This window comes from Danio aesculapii, chromosome 23 (genome assembly GCF_903798145.1).
Source record: "Danio aesculapii chromosome 23, fDanAes4.1, whole genome shotgun sequence".
In the NCBI taxonomy this organism is placed as follows: Eukaryota; Metazoa; Chordata; class Actinopteri; order Cypriniformes; family Danionidae; genus Danio; species Danio aesculapii.
This window is the reverse complement of record NC_079457.1, coordinates 40,460,202-40,480,441: the sequence shown is the minus strand read 5'-3', so window position 1 is coordinate 40,480,441 and position 20,240 is coordinate 40,460,202. Positions and strand designations below refer to the sequence as shown.

Below are 20,240 nucleotides of genomic sequence, written 5' to 3'. Positions count from 1 at the left end.
TAAGGCTTACATCTGTAAGTTTACAGTGTTTAAAATTATTGATTCATCTATAAAAGAGTCGACTCATAGTGCTTCAAACGAGTCGTCTTGATAACGAGTCATTAGGTGTTTCGCGATGACGCAGCCACGAAACACAGAGCCTCGCCAGTAGTTACGAGAGAGAGGAGAGAGAGAGAGAGAGAGAGAGAGCGAGAGAGCGGAGCGCAGGTCGAGTGCGTGACGCCTAGGAGACCGGAGACTCGCGTCACTCTCCCTAGTTCTTCTGAGGAGCGTTGTGTGTGTGAGAGAGAGAGAATAAGAGCAGGTAAAGTGGCTAGGAGACTCGCGGCGATCTCCCCAGTTCTTCTGAGGAGGGTGTGAGTGAGTGAGTGAAAAGCCTTACACTATGAAGCGTGTGTGCACTGTGACTACTTTTTATATAGTTGATTACCAGCTGGGCATTTCACTCTGTCTCGTGCTGAAGCCTGTCACTGTCGACCAATCGCAGCAGGCTGTCATCGGTCCAATCAGCGCAGATTAGCTTCGCGCTGAGGAGGGGGTTGGGAACAATGAATCGCTGAACGATTCATATGGGAGTCGCTGGGATAATTAGGTAAAAATAAATGCTGATTATAAGACCATTAAAGTGTTTTTTGAACCTTGCATGCTATTAGACTGTTGTGGGACCTACAACCTAAATATGACCCTATTTCATGTATAATATGGGCTCTTTAAAACTATTATGTTTTAGAAATGTGTATCTTCTCTCCATTAAACGAAATTGGGGGGAAAAAATAAACAGGGAGGCTAATAATTCAGGGGGTTTAATAATTCTGACTTCACCTGTAAATGTTAATTTAAAAAGAAATTATTGTTTTTCTGACAAATCTGTCAGGGGGTTCTTGTTATAATGCCGGACACTGTATATTTGCGTAAAGAAAAAAGAAGCCTCATTTCTCCACAACAATAATTCTTTTTAAAAAGGTTATTTGTTGTACCAATATGACAGAAAAAAAACTTGCACAGAGAAACACCCTTATGACTTCACTGGTGTCCCAGTTTTCAGCTGAAAGCTTTACCACACACCTCCCCTACATGAGGTATAAAGAAGTCTGAAAATCTGCCCAAACCACATAATCTATTAGAGTTTCCACTAACAGCCACATTTGTCTTTGAACTGTATGACATCTTCCTCTTTTTACATCGTCATGAAACTAAAATCACATTTAAATAACAGACATTTGAAACTGCTAATAAAACTTGGAAGAAATAAAAAAACATATGTCTGGATTTAGTTTATTAGTAGTTTATTGAAATGTAGAAAGTTGGCATTGTAAACTAATGAAAGATTGGTCAGAATGCTGCTTTGCGGTTTGTTCAGAGCATGTTACATTTTCATGCCCCTAAACATGATGCTGAAAAACTACAATTGGCCGATGAAATCAGCAATAGAATTCAGCTTCCTTTACGTTTGGCTTTGTGAGAAATTTGTTTACGTGTTTGTGTGTCTGAAGTTTTCTTATGCTTCTGTGACTTTTAAACAAGTTACTTTTTCAAATGTTCTGATTTAGGGGTTTCGGACCACAGGCTGTTTGCAGGGCTGCTTATAAAGTGCGTCGTACAGCTGGAGTTGATTCAGACAATAGACAACATTGTATTCTACCCTGCTACCAGCAAGAGAGAAGATGCTGAGAACATGGCCGCCGCTCAGGTGAGTTCACTTCAGAAAGTAAACTCTATTTTACGCTCTGCTTCATAAGTTACAATTGATAATTGATGTTGATGTTGAAAATACAACTAATAAGCAGCACAGACAAAGGGGCCCTCATGATGTTGACAAAATAAAGAGTGCTGCTTAAACCATTACTGTGTTTTGGAGAAATATGACAACCAATTGCTTGGTTATGCCAAAGTTATGCTTGGATTTGTAGTGTACACTATAGATTGTTTTTATTACAGTTTTGTGGCGAAATATTTAATATCCTTATTAAAACGACTGCAAAAAAACGAAACTTTTTTTTGCCTCTAATACAAGTTAAACCTTGCCTTGACTTTTGGATTATGTATATTGCAGCCTTATTTTTAATTAAAGGAAACCAAGATTATGATATAGAAGTGTAATGGCAAGAAAGGCTTTGATCATGTGACCTCTGCATTCACCAGATACCTGTAGATGCAATTTAAAAATAATTATCGTCCAAATAGCCTAAAACCCACCTTATGTGAGCGTCAAACCGGTTTAGCAGATAAGATTTAGTGATTTGAAGGGTAATGGAAACAGCTTCTGAAGCACACGGCACAAATTTAATCATCAGAACCAGAGGCAGTTCTAGGATTTCATCTTTAAGGGGCTTCCAGCACTCGCTAATATTGCTGATAATGCTAAATGTATAACTGTAACATTATAAACATTATATTTATATAAGGTTCTGACTATTTTATTTGCTTAAATCTATTTTTAAGATGGTATTTTTTAAAATATAAAATATGAAAAAATATATTATTTAAATGTTATATTTTAGTATTTAATGTTTAATTAATGATTCAATAACTCATTCATAGACTTGATGTTTATTTAGTTAGAATCATTATTGAAGTATTGTTTAGTGACACATTTTTATGGTTGGTTTTTGCCACTTATTGTCGTAATGTAACTAAATTGCCACCCACATCCAGATTTGGGGGTGAAAATTGGTTTAAATATTTTCTAATCGAGATTTTTGCTTATAAATGTTAATTTTTTTACAACAAAAAAAAATTTTTTTTAAATAAAATTTGACATTTCCTTGCAATTTTTTGCTCTTCGTGCATGAAGTTTGTCCACAATGCATCAACACGAGAAACAACACTACCCTAACTACAATACAATAACAAATTGCTAAAGATGGCAAAAACAATAGACGCCGTTGTCTATTGTGCATGTGTAAGGGAATTAATAGATACCTGCAACTTATTACCTACAAATTAATATGATTACAAAGACTCATAAGTAGGCCCACATTGAATCTGCACATGCAGAAATCCTCAGATTTCCACAGATGTTTAGCCCATCATTGAGTCTATGTATTTACTTGTGTAAATGTGTGTTAATTTAGATTTATTCAGTTTTTAAATTCATTTCACAAATATTGTTGTGATTAGTAATGGTAATATTAAAATATTTTTTATATATAGTTTGAAACGTAATATTTTCTGTCTTTTAATAGATATATTATATGAGAGACTTTGAGAGACTGCATTGTAAACATTAAATAAAAGTTAAACATGTATTTTTTATTTCATATATCAAGTTTTTAGTTATGAAACTCCTAAAATCATTCCGCATAAATCTGCAGTTTTTCATAAAATTCTCAGCAGAAACAGCTAAAAATGTCCACAGATTCGGTCTTTCCCTACTCAAGTCAAAGTGGAAAAGGATTAATTGTTCTAGTGTACACATGTCCAGCAGCACCTTTGTCCATGCACACTATCAAGTAGACTTTACTTCGAAAGGATGTGCTTTTGACTGTTAGACAAAATAAGCATACTTCGAGTTTCATGGCATGCTAACAGTTTAAGTGGCTTTTGTTTCCTCTCTGCATGTTTGCCAACAGCGAGATGCACTTGAGCAGGCAGAAGAGGGAGAGGCGGAGGTGGATCAGGGCATGTACAGACACCTGTCGTCCCAGCACCTCTTCAAACTGCTCGACTGCCTCCTCGAGTCCCACAGGTTCGCCAAGGACTTCAACTCCAACAATGAGCAGCGCACGGCCCTCTGGAGAGCAGGTCTGCGCTCTTTTATTTCCTCATCTGGCTTGTGGTAATGCTGTCATTTATGAGACTGTGTTTTTTTTATTGTGCGTGTCTTTTATTAATCTGGCGTGCAGGCTTTAAGGGGAAGTCAAAACCGAATCTTCTGAAGCAGGAGACCAGCAGTCTGGCCTGCAGTCTGAGGATCCTCTTTCGCATGTACTCCGACACGCAGCTGCGAGACTCCTGGCCAGACATCCAGACACGTCTGCTGCAGTGAGTGCAGCGTCAGCCTCATTCATTAATCACGCCTGCTCTACAAGCTCAGCACAAACACCACTGCTTTTATACAACAGATTTTTCAGATGCTGCTATTATTTGGACTGAAGGGTGTAAAAATGGTGTTTTTGTTTAATGGAATGAAATTAGTAAGGTATTTAAATGGAGATGAGGAAAAACAAAAGCAAGAATGAGGATTATGAAGATAACGAAAACACTTCTCATGAAGGGACTGTCATGGTGCCTATATATAATCATTAAGTGAAATATGTTATGCATCCTTATGACATTAGGTGCCATTAAATGTCATTAGCTCATTGATGTCATTTTAAATGCAAAGATATCATTGTTGAGATGTCTGCATCCTGACAACTTGACGTTAACATGACAACATAACGTGTGATATAATGTCATGAGGCCATTCTAATTGTCATGAATTTTTCAGTGGAACAAAATGAGCATTTCATTAACATTTGACATCAGTAAAATTGTCAATACTCTGTCAAATAATTTTCTAACAGCGGGATTAATATTTAATTACATTTTAATGATCATTTCAATGTGTACCACTGTAATTGAGGTTAAAAAAAAAAATTGATACTATTGTAAAGGCATTATGACAGTCATGTTTATGACAGATTTATGATTTAAAGTTATTATGTCTTGATAATGTCAAGTTTCATGACAAATACAATAGCTGCGTCCCAAATCGCATACTTATGTACTGTTCTACGCCATTTTGTAGTATAAATAGTGTAAGTAGTGCGTTCACACTGAAAACTCTAAAAATAATAAGTGCACTCATTCAATCGGTAAAATTAAGTGTGTAATGATGGACACTTCACGCACTGCAGGTTTGCTCATGTAGCAGAAGGGGCGGAGCTATCGGGCGCACATGTTGGATTACTTTATTTATTTTGTATGGTGAAAGCAAAATTCTCCTTCGAGAGTGATTATAGCGCCTCCCGATGGTGAATGCGGTTATACTCATGACAGGTATTATTTGATAGTTTGGTCATTTATTTCACTGATTTAGTAACCGTCAAACGTCATCAGGGAAACGCTTTGAATTTCCGCTTAGTAAAAAACATTAGTGCTCCATTTGGGACTAAACTACATACATATACTGTGCTTTTGAGTGTGTAAGTGCGTAAGTACATAGTGCATAGTGTGGCATTTGAGACGCAGCTACATTATAATTATTTAGTTAAGTCAAGTTGTCATAACAAATACATCTTTAACAATAGCTACGTTTCCATCCACCTAATTTTATGCGCATTTTGGATATGCATATAAAAAAATCAGTTGATGGGAATGCCAAGATGCGCATACATTTTGAAAATTCGCATTAAAAAAACATGTGCAAACCTGGCGTAGGATCAACTTTTTATTCTTAAGAAAAGATGCGCAATAAACTACAATGGAAACACTTTTACCGAACAAATTCCAGTATGTGCATTAAAAAAAGTCATGTTTTTGTTATAGCCTACTCATGTAATGATAAAAATGTGTGTGAATGGACAAACCAGCAGGCTGAAGGCATTGTAAAACATCTTAAATGTTGTTTTGGTCATTCTAAAACACCTTAACTGTTTCGGTATTAGTGTTATTATATTATTAATTACCTCCAGAACTGTCAAGAGCATGTGTGCTCCACGTCTCATGCCTTCAAACGCCACCACAAGTTGATTGTGTGTCGGGATTGGTCTTCTGAGGCTAAAGAAAAGAGTCAGGCAGCTTCTCCTACCACAGCAATGTCTGTTTTTAGTTTTGATATTTGGCGCCAGTTATTCAGGAAGTGATGATTTTGTTCTCTTTGACTCATTGGAGGGAAACGCTGCTTTATTCGCATGTCTTTTATGTGATATCCCTCTTTTGCACATAAAATTAATTCGCGTCTTTGGATGGAAAGATAGCTAATCTCACTTTTGCATTTACAATTACATTACTTGATGAATGATACCTGTCATAAGCATGCATAAAATATCATTCATATTAATGAAATGTCAAGTAAAGTGTCAACAAGTAACAATAACTGCAGATAACGAAAAAATAAGAGACTAGTTTTTATTTGTAATAGGTATGAGAAACATATTAATTTTTGTTTTATTCTGTAAAGATCTGATAACATTAATCCAAATTTCAAATAGAAATAACGTTATTTAGAGCTTTTTTGCTGATAATTCATTTGGAAATCAGGATTATTCCTCCAAATTTTGATTTCTTATCTCGTCTGAAGTAGACACGTGGGTATTTTGTAGTCTAAAAATGAAATAAACATGTTTAAAAGATAACATACTATTTGACCCATTTTTGACCAGTTATTTTAAACATTTTTATTTTAAAGTTTAATTTAAAAAAGTCACAAGTAGTTTACAGAAAAAAAATAAACCTATCATTCGTAAATCTATAGAAACCAGGATCCTGGATCAGGGTGGGGCCAAGCTGGAGCGCTCACTCTGGTCCCCCCCGGCTCTTCAATGCTTGGGGAAATTCTAAATTAAACCAAAACAAACGATTACGATTGGCTTAAGATTGGCGATGAAAATTTGATGAATGCAACCAGCAGAACCTGGAAATAAAAAAAAAACTAGGAATCTTCGAGCAGTCTCCTAAACTTTTCCATAGCAAAAAATTACCCTCATAACGCTATTAATTATGTCAAGCTGTAGTTTGTCATTTCTCAAACTCTCAAAAGCTTTATGATTGTCTATAAATGTTTTATTGTTCATCGGCTGACAAAAATAGTTCTTAAATGATGACATCAAATATTTGTCCGTTTTTAGTTCTAATTACGTCTCCGTCACTATGAACATTATTTGTTAAATATAGCTGTTATGCTCATGACTGTAATATGAACTAATTAGATGACTCTCACAGAAACATTATTAACTGTTTTATGTAAAACAATGAGGAATGAGTCACCCAATCAAGCTCTCAGATTGACATGTGCAGTGCTGTTTTGTTTTGTGACTAACTGTTTGTGTGTGTGTTTGTTTTAGTGTGTGCAGTGAAGCCCTGGCGTACTTTATCAGTCTGACCTCAGAGAGTCATCGCGAAGCGTGGACAAGTCTCCTGCTGCTGCTGCTCACCCGCACACTCCGACTACCTGATGATAAAGTAAATAACACACAGACGTCAACACACCCTCACACTCAACCACAAACACTCAACCTTTTGGCCTCGGCTGACAATGGAGATTTATTACTAACCATGACGTGACATTTCTTTATGTATGTCCAATAATAATTCTTCCATTTACACTTAAATTTGCATTTAATCACTCGGCAGGACACCTTTATTCTAAGTGACTCGCAAATGAAGACAATAAAATTAAACAAGGCAACGAAAGAACTGCAGTATGTAAATTATATGGTGATTGCCAGTTAAGTTCTCAGGGGCCATTTACACTAGTGCCTTTTTTGTTTTAAAAGTTTCGTTATGGTTTATGCCTCGCATACACACTACCCTGGAGATTGTTTTTCTGAAACACTGTAAAAATGCTAGTCTGGGCGAGGAGCTGTTTTCAAATCGAAACTCACTAGTGTAAACACAGCCTCAGTTTCTCTGAATTATAATTTACAGTCATTTGTTTAGTAAAACCTTTTTTTTGCTTTATTTTGTAAAGTACTGATTACATTTCTTTCACAGTTAAAATAAAATGTTGTCATTTAGAGCATTTTTTAAAGAAATATGAAATTTAAATATGAAATATGATAATAAAAATGTAATGACATTCCTCCAGATATAGATTACTTACCTCTTTTGTCGTTAAACCATTAGTATTTTGTTGTCTAAAAATAAATATAAACATGGCATAAATGAATATATAACTTAATAGCCAGTGTGGCTAGTAGTTTTTCAACATTACTAGCCACCCAACGTTTTCACTAGCCACAATTTTGTAAATATATATTTATATGTATACATTTGACTTGGCATATACATATCCACTTGAGACCTCATTTATTTCACTTTTTCGTGTGTTGTATATGAACTTGCTCAATGAGCGTGAGCCAATGTGCCAGAACTAAGCATTTAGTTCCTATTTCACAGGACTTTTCAGGTCCTCAACACTAAGGATTTACCAATTTTTTTTCGTTAGCCACACCAAAAATAAACAAATAAATAAATAAATAATTTCTTTGCCACAAAATTTTCAAAACAAGCAAAATATAACTGTATACATATACTTTTATTCAACGAAACCTTTCTTTAAAAAAAAAAATCGATTGACATTTTAAATAGAGTTATTCTCACGTATGCACAGTAGTCTGTCCTGGCTAAAAGTCCTAGATTACCAGATCACTATACATAAATAAAATATACTATTTATATATATAAATAATATTGTATATGTATGTATATATAAAATTATTTATATATAATACACATAAAAGTAGACAAAATATAGGATGTGTTGTTGGCATTAAAAAGACTGTTTATACAGTTGAAAATAAATAAACAGTAGAAAATAAAACAAAGTGTGGACGTGAAGGCAGTTTTGACCAAGATGAATTTTTAGAGTCGACGCGGTGGCGCAGTAGGTAGTGCTGTCACCTCACAGCAAGAGGGTCGCTGGTTCGAGCCTCGGCTGGGTCAGTTGGCGTTTCTGTTTGGAGTTTGCATGTTCTCCCTGCATTCACGTGGGTTTCCTCCGGATGCTCTGGTTTCCCCCACAGTCCAAAGACATGCGGTACAGGTGAATTGTGAAGGTTAAATTGTCCGTAGTGTATGAGTGTGAATGAGTGTGTATGGATGTTTCCCAGTGATGGGTTGTAGTTGGAAGGGCATCCACTGCGTAAAACATGTGTTGGATAAGTTGGTGGTTCATTCCGCTGTGGCGACCCCGGATAAACAAAGGGACTAAGACGAAAATAAAATAAATGAATGAATCTTTAGATGATTCCTGAGGACTCAACTGACAACAGAAACAATCAAAATCAACAAAATGGCAATAATATGCAAGTTGTAGAATAGAATATGTAAGTGAATAGAAAAGAATAGAGAGTTGATGTGTGCTGATGGAAAAAATGCATCTTGAGACACTTCTTAAAAATGGTTGAATACTTTTATTTTTATATTTAAAAAGAATAACATCAGCTGTTTTTCCATCAGAACCTGTCACAATGTTTGTTCTAGCAGCATCTCGTGCGATAAGTCTGTCTTTGTTCATTTTTATCAGTCACAAAAATGTGAAGATTATTTAGTATTTTCATTTCAGTGGTTAAATAAGAGGATTATTCAACGTGTGTCACCACATTAGAGTTAAAAAATGTATGATGTAAATTTTCCACTAGGATAAAAATCGTAAGCAAGTCTCTCAATTCACAATCTCTCAATCCATCTTGAGATCCAGGATTAAAAGGTTAAAGAAAGTACACATTTTACCTTTCATGTTGAGTCAGGCATTAAGCTGACATCCGGTTGGAAATGACTTTATATTGTAAATTATTGACGGATCACTAAGAGTAAGAAAAACAGACTGTTCAAAAATCAAAATAATAATGGCCTTATTAACCTTTCAGGTGGGTCTGATGAGTTAGTCCATGAGTGTTATTTCCTGAAGGAGAACGCCTGCTTTGGAAATCTCTTATCCTTTTGGTGTCCGAGTGTACGCTTCGTTACAGGAAGAAACCCAGTGAATTGTTAGCTTGTTAGTGTGATGACCTTTATATGTAAGAGCAAACAGAGCTCCAGCAGCCCCGGGGACCTTCCTTGTCCAGAACTAAAGTATAATTTCCATTCATCACTTCTCTGATAGCATCAGGCCTTCCCAATGGCGTAACGTTCCAGAAAAACACTCAACTAAAGGCTGGATGAAAAGGCTTGGATAAATGTGTCCTTTTTTTAAAGTGTTAATGAAAGAATTATTAATTAAGTCATAGAAATTAAGCATTACATTAGTTATTACATTTAAAACTTAAATTAAATATGGAATGATTCTAAATGTTATATCAAATAAAATGTTAAATATGAAATTGAAAATTTCGGCCACTTAATCGGCCACTTTATTAGGTACACCTGTCCAATTGCTCATTCACAAACATTTCTAATCAGCCAATCACATGGCAGCAACTCAATGCATTTAGGCATGTAGACATAGTCAAGACGATCTGCAGTTCAGACTGAGCATCAGAATGGGGAAGAAAGGTGATTTAAGTGATTTTGAAAGTGACATGGTTGTTGGTGACAGACTGGCTGGTCTAAGTATTTCAGAAACTGCTGATCCACTGGGATTTTCACGCACAACCATCTCTAAGGGTCTACAGTGAATGGTCAGAAAAAGAGAAAATATCCAGTGAGTGGCAGTTCTGTGGGTGCAAATGCCTTGTTGATGCCACAGTTTAGAGGAAAAGCCCGACTGGTAAGAGCTGATAGAAAGGCAACAGTAACTCAAATAACTACTCGTTACACCCGAGGTATACAGAAGAGCATCTCTGAATGCACAACACATTTGAACCTTGTGGCGAATGGGCTACAGCAGCAGAAGACCACATCAGGTGCCACTCCTGTCAGCTAAGAACAGGAAACTGAGGCTACAATTGGCACAGGCTCACCAAAACTGGACAATAGAAGATTGGAAAAAAGTTGCCTTGTCTGAGGAGTCTTGATTTCTGCTGCAATATTCAGATGGTTGAAAGCATGGATCCATCCTGCCTTCTATCAATGGTTCATGCTGGTGGTGGTGTAATGGTGTGGATATTTTCTTGGCACACTTTGGGCTCATTAGTACCAATAGAGCATCGTGACCCCACAGCCCACCTGAGTAATGTTGCTGACCATGTCCATCTCTTTATGACCACAGTGTACCCATCTTCTGATGGCTACTTCCAGCAGGATAACGCACTGTGTCATAAAGTGCGAATCATCTCTGACTGTTTTTTTGAACATGACAATTAGTTCACTGTACTCAATGGCCTCCACAGTCACCAGATCCTAATCCAGTAGAGCACCTTAGGGAGTTTGCATCATGGATGTGAAGCCGATCATGTCAATATGGAGCAAAATCTCTGAGGAATATTTCCAGTGCCTTGTTGAACTTATGCTATAAAGGATTTAAGGAAGTTCTGAAGGCAAAAGTGGTCCAACCAGGTCCTAGTAGGTGTACCTAATAAAGTGGCCGGTGAATGTATATGAAAATATAACAAATACATTTAAAATATGAAAATTAAATGACCTTTAAATAAATACAAATAATATAAAATATGACAAAATAAAAATATTAATCGTAATATAAAATATTTAAATTAAAAATGAAATTACATAATATTTAAAAATGAACACAAAACTTTATAAAATATAAACATTTATTACATGAAAAATAAATTAAACAACAATATAAAATAACAAAATACATTATTAAAAAAATAGATTTAATAAAATATGAATTTAATCTAACCGTGTCCTTTCTCCCCCAGTTCAAGCCTCATGCCTCCTGCTACTACCACCATCTGTGTGAGATGATGCAGTTCGACCTCATTCCGGAGCTCCGCGCTGTTTTGCGGCGATTTTTCCTCCGCATCGGTTCCGTCTTCCACATCGCTGCTCCCGAACTGGGCCAAGCACAGCCTTCATCATCATCATCATCATCATCATAAAGCGGAAGAGAACGGAAATGAACTGGGAAGAAAGCAAGACTGCAGCATGGATGGACACAGAACGACTGTCCTGAACGCTTTCTCCGAACGCCAGCTGTGATGAGAGAACAGCACTGTGACGCTTCTGCTCCGTCATCCACACACGAGTCACGTGCGCTTCTTTTTAGGTTTGACTTCCTTCAGGATTGCTGCCACCGTAATTTATTACCAGTACTGCTGTGTATCTGATTTCTGATCGTCTGCTGATTTCATCTTTGTGTTCTGATCTGTTCATTGTTTGACTGTTTTTCTCAAAGAAACAAACATGCAGAGACGAGATCAACCTCTGAGACACCCAGTGAGCAATGGCCGTTTACAGTTTACTGATTGAATGATCATCTCAGATTAATTTAAAGCCGTTAAAATGATTTTAGTTTGTGGGGAAAGACTTTGATTTGGAGTCACAGTAAAACACACGTTATCATAAGAATGCAACAGTTCCTTTCAAAGCATCTGGTGTTGATCCACACATATACACACACACACTACCATTCCACACATCATGCCTTTCATCAGATTTAGGACTGTGATTTCAAGGGTTTGTTCATTGTTTTCATATTTATCAAAATCTTAAGACATCTAATGAATATTATTTAATTTTACTGCACTAAAGTTTGCTTTAATAATAGATTTTTTTTTAATTGTTCATTTTTTGCAAGTGCTGCTTGCTCTTGATTCAGAGTCTGACTGAATTGACAAGTCTACGCAATGGGGAGTCATTAGAAAGAACGAGAAACCCAGGACTACGGATGTACTGTATTAACCAGGTATATCTTCACTCAAACCCCAACAGCATATGGCTTACTAGTGTGTTACCAGTGTATATCCAAACCCCGGTTCATTTCCACGAAAGGATGTATTTCATTCTTGAAGTGCATTTAAATATTTTCATGAAAAGCATTCCTTCCCTCGCAACTATGGATGTCTACTTTGCCTCCCTGAGATTGGGAAATATAAATATATATAGTATATGAAGAGATACAATGTGTAAAGTTTTCATGTAAAATATACAGATAACGTTCAACTCTATACATATTGTGATGTAATCTTACAGGCATTTGGTGAAGTAATCAATAAAGTTTGAATTCTGAACCATTGAATTTTAGCCTGGATTTGTTCTGTGTTGAAGCTAGCTCTGTGAAGGATCTAGAAAGAAGATATGAGGCATCTTCTTTTGGTGTCTATCAAGTGTTTTATATACATAACGAACACTCTTCAAAATAAAGGTGCCAGGAGGAACTGAAAAGCTTTTTCACAATGATGAATGTAGTTTAAGGAAACATTTCAGAATCTAAAAACTTGTGCAATGGTGGATTTTACAGGTTCTTCATGTAACCAGCGATGGCAAATATATTTTAAGAGGGAAGTGTTTTCAAAATATGGGTGAAATAATTAAAATTGTGTTGTCTGAAATGTTCTTCTAAATTGAGACTTCTGCGACTCCTGTGTGCAGGTTTGGTCATTTACAATACAACAGAATATTTGTTTATAAAGGACATTAAAAAACACTAAAGTGTGTACGTAGGAGTACTAAAGACGAAAAGAAAGCAGAATATAAACATTTAACAAATAAAAGCAATCGAACGGTGATCATGGAGTATTAAAAGCGAAAAAAAAATAAATAGGTCTTTAAAACGGTCTTCAACACTGAAGTGGAGGAGGAAAGTCTCATTTCAGGACCAGCAACTGCAAATTCTCCATGGCCTCACTTCATGTTTCTGTTGAGTAGGTTATTTTTTTATTGCCTTTAAAGTGAAATGACTGAACATAAACATTGGAGGCTAAGAAAAATGTTCATTTGAGAAGAAAATTTCAGACAGCACTAAGAGGTCTTTGCATCTAAACTCTTCAAATATTCTTTGATTTTTGAAACTCCCTTGTGTCTAACGGTTCAAGACACTCTTGAGTACTTTTTTGAAGTTTTAACAGGTTTGTGTGTTAAGCATCATTTAACTGAACTTCAAGTCTGAAATCTGGACTTTACTAGAACTGTTAAGCTGCTTTAACACAATCTACATTGTGAAAAACGCTATATAAATAAACATGAATCTGAATTGAATTGAAGACAACGTTAGCACCTGTCAGCTTTAAACGTGGGGAAAACTGGGTAATTGTAAGCTTTTGTTACTTTCATCTTCCAGGTTTAAAATCATTTTTGGGGCTGGATCAAAATGCGTGACGGAGCACAAATCTGCTAGTGGAGTGACGACGCGTTGGTTTCTCAGTATTATTATTCTATAAGAAGACCCTGCTGCTTAAATATTCATGAGAGCACTAACTTTCTGAAGGCAAGGCAGACCTGCCAAGCTCTGAGACCCAATGACTGAGTGAGACTGCATCCGTGCATGGCAAGCAGTATTTAGCCGTTTATGAAGGGTCATATGTGATTGTTTCCATGATTCACAGGGTTTGTTGCATGTTTTTCCCCATGATGCTGTTAGGGCCGATACAGCAAAGCTGTTGGTTTGTAGCAAGCACATTTGTCGGGACAGCTGTACGAGAATTGGAGAATGGCGGAATTTATCTTTTATCAGTTGAGTTCGTTACCATTCAGACACATACATCGCCTATCTGTGCTGCTTGTTCATCTATGTTTAAAATCCTCCAGATTACCGACAGGGGTATTAGTTGGAATAGACAGGGAAAGAGACCTGCTGCACTATTATCCACTGTGTCTGCATTCAGACCCGGATATTGAGAAGGAGAGAAGTCCTCCTCATTTATAGTGTTTACATGATTAGCTTTATAATGATATAACAAATTGTGGTTGTGTATATGAAATTACGAATAACAAATGTAGCAGGGCATTAAATTACTGTTTATTTCTTTGTATTTTAATTTTGCAAACTATAAAATCATGCGTCTCTTCATGGACTTTGTCTTATTTTGGGAGCCAACTGAAACAATTGTGGGCGATGCAGTGGCACTGTCGCCTCACAGCAAGAAGGTCGCTGGTTCGGCTGGATCAGTTGGCATTTCTGTGTGGAGTTTGCATGTTCTCCCTGCGTTCGCGTGGGTTTCCTCCGGGTGCTCCAGTTTCCCCCAAAGTCTAAAGACATGCGGTACAGGTGAATTGGGTAGGCTAAATTGTCTGTAGTGTATGAGTGTGTACGTGTTTCCCAGTGATGAGTTGCGGCTGGAAGGGCATCCGCTGCATAAAACAAATGCTGGATAAGTTGGTGGTTCATTCCACTGTGGCGACCCCAGATTAATAAAGGGACTAAGCCAAAAAGAAAATGAATGAATGAAAGTTGTTCGCTCTGTTCCCGTTCTGCTGGCCACGCCCACTCCTCCCTCTGCTCTCAGTGCTCCACGCCCATCATCAAGCATTTTTTTTTATTCTGAGGTAGACCTCAACTGAAAGAGGGGGGTTTCATGGCCCTTTTACTCATTTTCTTATTTAAGAAATTTCTGTCAACTATAAAATGAATAATATGTGATTATACAATAAATATTTTAAGTTTTTATAATGATTTAGGTCTATACTTTGACAGAGTCTTTATAGAGCAGAGATGCACAAACTAGGCCCATGGTAACATTTGATTTGGCCTGCCACCCCATATGAGAAGCTATGTGATTTTAAACTGTGTCAATTAATCAGATTTAGCTTAAAATGTACATACTGTCACCTGACAAATAGAGGACTTTGATAAGCAAATCAAGGCAAAGGCAGATTCTGCTTGACTATTCCAACTCCACTGTGTTATAAAGGTGATTGTGTTTTTATTGCAATAGTTATAATGAGAAAAAAAACTCTATTTTGCATTAAGTAATATGATTCAAAGTGATGTTTGTTTATTTTTAAACATTAGGCAATACATTTTTTTGAAGATAAAAAATGAAGGCCTTGTCTGATGTTAGTAACGGGGAGACCTGAATACACCACGTGGTGTCGCTGTCAGTGAAACGCGTTTGGGGGTAACAAAGGTTACCATAGTAATTCTGCCACTCTTTGTTTAACGAGCGCGAGCCATTTACGGTTAATAACATTAACATTCATAACGCCTGTCAAGTGTTCGGAACAAAACATTATTGAACAGATAAGGAAATCTGACGAGGGGGACTTATATCGGTGACAGATAACGTGTAAAAGTTGCGAGGTTAATATTTAGATTTCAGAATTTCGCTCAATGAACGCTTTAAATTATATCTACTAAATGTGTTGCTTTTCAAATGACTCAAAGCTTTAGTTAACGGACTTTGGAGTGAGTAAAATCCAACTCCAGTAAAAGTCCAGCACAGGCAGATGAACTGCTCCGTGTTTTTAAAGAGCAGTTCTGAGTCTGAAGGGGCGGAACTGAGTGAGCGCTGCGCCGCTGAATGCTCGCTGCACTGAATGCGCTGCTGACAGCGGCTCCGCACAGACCGAGGACGAACACCCACGTCGATCATGCGGGACATCACGAATTTGCCTTCTCAAATATCCGAGTAAGTACAAAGGTTCTGCGATGGGAATGTGGATCTTTACAGCTGCTTACAAGCGATTTTGTGTTACCACGGTTAGCCAACACATCTTCCATGACGCTAGCAGCTACGCGGCTAGCTAGCCGAGGGAGGAAAGATTGACGTAGTTGACTTGGATTTTACAGGAAACGCATTCCTGGCCAGGAAAGAACCATTAATTATATAGGGCTTGTTATTAATTTGCTCTCTTGCTCGTGGTTTTCGTGACTGTAACGTGTGCAGAAATGCATCGCATTCATTCGTGAATGAAACATACATGGGCTGTCCAATTATACTCACATGCGTGAATCATTTATGCTAAACTGATTCAGGAGAATAATCTAGAATAATCCGCATCCAGCCTTTCTCCGTAACGTTAGCAGGGCGACGTTTGGGAAGCTCTTCCCAGCTGCTTGTGATTTTCGTTGGGATATTTGAGTTTTTGGCTAATATTTATGAATTTGACCCTTTTAATAAGCGCTTTCTCGTGCTCGGTTGATTCTGCGCGAGCTCTCCGAAAGTGATCCGTATTGCTGTTACTTCCCAAACAGAACTGACTGGTTGTTTCCGCACGGCCTCTGTTATGGGCCCATAATGGAGCCTTATTACGTAATGGCTGGTCACGTCACGCATGTAGGTGATCCTATATCCTATCACAGAGAGGGGAGGTCTGCCTTAAAGAGAAATATCTAGCACTTACTCGTTTTTTCCCAACATACAGTATTACTTTTGATCTGCCGCGCTTTCTATTTGATTTTCTCGCTTAATCTGTAACTATCCTAAATTTCCGAGGGGTTGTTTGCTTGGTTGACTAATCTACGAGAAGAGTAAGCAGATTGTGTTATGGTAAGCTCAGTGTTCTTTTGCTCTCTGTGTTGTCATTATCGTAAACGTTGTCAATAAGCGCGATAACTTAAGATAAAGTAGAAAAATGTTAACGTAAGACTTGTCTGTTAGTTAATTTCTAACAAAATGCTCGATAATATCTTTGCTTCAGTCTCGTGTAAGCTTTAAACGCTGTTATTTGAGATTACTAACATAAAACAAGGCGGAATAGCTTCGTGTGTTTATGTGTTTGGGAGGTATGGCATCCATACACTCTCGTGGCCGCGCATGTGCTGCTGCTGTATACAGGAATGTGTTTGTGCTGTGTGAGTTGACCTGGTGTTTGTAAACACACCGCGTGTCGCCTTTATTAGAATAATTATTCACTCCTCGATCAATCCAGCGACATCAATACGTGCTTCCACATCAGTGAATATACATAACATTACACGTGTTCAATAAAAGGCTGTGGTTGTTATTTAAGATGATGAAAATATGCGTCATTTCTAAGGGACTAAGAGTGAGTCATTTCTTAGTAAGTGTAATAAAAAATACGATGAAGTGTTGTTGTTTTTTTGTGATTTTCACGCCACACACTGAGCCAACGTTACGTTGAGATGGCCATGTGTTGTGCTCTGAGCCTCGTTGTTGTCAGCACGTGTTTTTGGCTGATCCAGGGTTTCCTGAGAACTCTCGCGCTCTTCCCACGAGCTATCAGATAATGCAGCGCGTGAACATCCCATGCACTCAAATAGACTTATTCAGCACAAACTTTGCCCTTAATCTATTTCTTCTTTAATTTAGACATTTCGAAAATCTCTACACCTCAACGATCAGTTTATCTGTATGTCAGTCAGTCATCGTGTCTCGGTCTGTCTGTTTGTCTGTCTGCCTATTTAAATTGGGAGTTGTCTCGAAATAATGAATCATTTTGATTGGAGTTTGTAATTAAATGTTGCTGTGTAAATTTATACTATAATCAATCATTCCAAACTATTCTATATGTTTAAGAGAGCTTAGTGATACAAGCACACCGAGCAAACATTGTAAAAACCACCCCTAATGAAAAACACCTTGGGGAATCTTTTGTCTGGGACTCTTGGCTGGTTCTTCTGGCACTACAATGAAGGTCCGTTATGGATTTGTTTAAATGAGGGAATCATAATTCCAGCCACGTTGGCCGTTTGTGCCCCCCTGCTGTTTAAAATTCACTCATGTCAAGGTCAGTGTACATTTAGCCTTGTCTTGGACAAGGGGAGAGGGGAAATTGTCCATGTTTTTCATAGGAGGCAGGTGATGAGAGGCTACCATCTGTTCCTTTGATCAAGCTCTTCATTAAGTAAGAGGGTTTTAGGTGGTGAAAAAAAAGCTGTTTATCTTCAGTGCCCCTTAACCTCTTCCAAAGTTTCACCCTGACCCCCCTCCTCTGCCTGTTTGTGAAGATGATTGCGTATTTATGGATCAATTCATTGCACTGTTGTCTTACCACAGGGTATGAGCCATTGCACCATCCCTGAGCGTCGGCAGAAGCCTGAGCAGGACGCAAGGGTGTGCTCTGTGTTCTGAGAACCAGCTAGTGGATATCTAGACATCGGAGAACGAGCAACGACCAGAATTATGTCTTACTATAACCGAGAACTGGTGGTATTTTTTATCAAATATAAACTCTCGCAGAGGAACTACCCCTGCAACCACATTGGACTTACAGAAGACACAAATCGGACTGATGGGGCTGAAGAGAATGGCGAGGGGGCAGCAGGAACGACAACCCTTGTTAATGGCACCATGAACAGAACGAACGCTAGTTCCACTGGGACCCCACCACAGTCTCCTGCTTCATCCCCCCAGCGTCAGACAAATGGGTCTGGGGGTCTAGACGCAGTGAAGGAGGCGCTCCGTGACTCTGCCAACGAGTTTGAGCTGCGCTATTCCAGAGCATTCAACGATCTCTCCTCACAGCTCCACATCACACCCGCCACAGCGTACCAGAGCTTTGAGAGCGTGATGGATGAGGTGTTCCGCGACGGTGTCAACTGGGGCCGAATCGTGGGGCTGTTCGCATTCGGAGGGGCTCTGTGCGTCGAGTGTGTGGAGAAGGAGATGAGTCCGCTAGTGGGACGCATCGCAGAATGGATGACTGTCTACCTAGACAACCATATTCAGCCCTGGATCCAAAGCCAAGGAGGATGGGTGAGTGGAAATTTACTTGTATTTTTCACCAACATTCCTAGTCTTCTTCAGTCTGCCTTTATGTATGTTTATGGTGTCAAATTGTCCTGTTTATCAAAGGCTTTCCAAAGAATTAAAAAAAACAAACAAACTATATGGGCAACCTTGATGTAAAAAGGTTTGCTGAAAGGTAAGTCTCCTTCTTTTAAAAAAAATAAGCTTTTTGACCCTCATTCTGTCACAAACTAACCAGACTTGGGTTAAACCCAAAGGTATTTTATTCTGTCCTATTGAAATTCCAAATGTATCATAAAATAAATCTAAATTAATCAATCAATAGAATCTTGTTAAGATATTTGAATGCTTTATATCAAGATGTCATAGAGGACCATTGCAATTTGTTAATGATTTGGGGAAAGATATAGATGTATCATTGGAGTAAAAAAATCCACTGGATTTGTTTGTTATTTGATTTTGTAATCAGACTTAGAAAATTCATATCAAGGTTAATTTTTCAGCTTGTATATCAGTTACTGGCTTCGCAATAGCTGTTTAAAAGTTATTGGTATTGACCAATGCATTCCTAATTTTTAGCCGAACTATTCATTTAAAGGTTTATGTCCCTACTAGACTTGTTGTCTTTTGGGGTTTTGTGTGAAGCTTTTAAAAGGCTGTATTATTCCAGGAAAAGTGGATGTTATTGATGAAAGAGTGTGTTTCGCATGGTCAAATCTGCTAGCTCCCTTGGGTCCAGAGAGGGGCTGTTTTTAGCGCCTGCCTTTCTCTTGGGCCTGGGCGGGGATGCTGTAACTTTGTGAAGGGGAAAGGAATGGTAGATAAGATAGCAGAGCCACAGCCACTGGTCATTATTGATCTCCATAGTCTTAATTTTCAATCAAATCTCTACAGAACAGAGTCCAACTTTTGTGGGAGATGAGCACATATTTTTGAAAATAGAGGGGGATGCTCTGGTAGTTCATTGTTTTCCTTTTATCTATAGTCTTTTTGTTGTTTTTTTTTCCCCCTTGGTCAGCTGTCCAGTTGATGAAAGGCGAGCATGAGTAAAGTCATGTGAAAATCCTTTGTGCTGGTTCGCTTCTTTATGTAGAGACTGGACGGGTGGCAGGTAATGGAAAGGTCCTGGCCAAGTCAGCCTTTTCCCTTTGTGATCATGGC

The 20,240-nt window shown here is 37.9% G+C and overlaps 2 protein-coding genes across 3 annotated transcripts in view; both read left to right on the top strand.

Moving 5' to 3' along the window:
* LOC130216834 (brefeldin A-inhibited guanine nucleotide-exchange protein 2-like) overlaps window positions 1–12,343 on the top strand; it is a 32,080-nt gene extending 19,737 nt beyond the window's left edge. Inside the window, exons 12-16 of the mRNA XM_056448716.1 lie at window positions 1,551–1,690; window positions 3,573–3,744; window positions 3,846–3,984; window positions 6,990–7,107; window positions 11,409–12,343. Coding sequence (XP_056304691.1) covers window positions 1,551–1,690; window positions 3,573–3,744; window positions 3,846–3,984; window positions 6,990–7,107; window positions 11,409–11,588 — 749 coding nt within the window. The 3' untranslated portion in view covers window positions 11,589–12,343. The remainder of the gene's footprint in view (window positions 1–1,550; window positions 1,691–3,572; window positions 3,745–3,845; window positions 3,985–6,989; window positions 7,108–11,408) is intronic.
* Window positions 12,344–15,912: 3,569 nt separating this feature from the next.
* The window catches only part of bcl2l1 (BCL2 like 1), a 31,178-nt gene continuing 26,850 nt past the window's right edge, over window positions 15,913–20,240 (top strand). The window contains exons 1-2 of one of the 2 annotated variants that reach the window (XM_056448633.1): window positions 15,913–16,055; window positions 18,387–19,085. In XM_056448633.1, the coding sequence (XP_056304608.1) occupies window positions 18,513–19,085 (573 nt within the window). In that variant the 5' untranslated portion in view covers window positions 15,913–16,055; window positions 18,387–18,512. Of the gene's footprint in view, window positions 16,056–16,744; window positions 16,917–18,386; window positions 19,086–20,240 lie in introns of those variants that run through there. The other variant, XM_056448636.1, reaches the window with a different exon arrangement.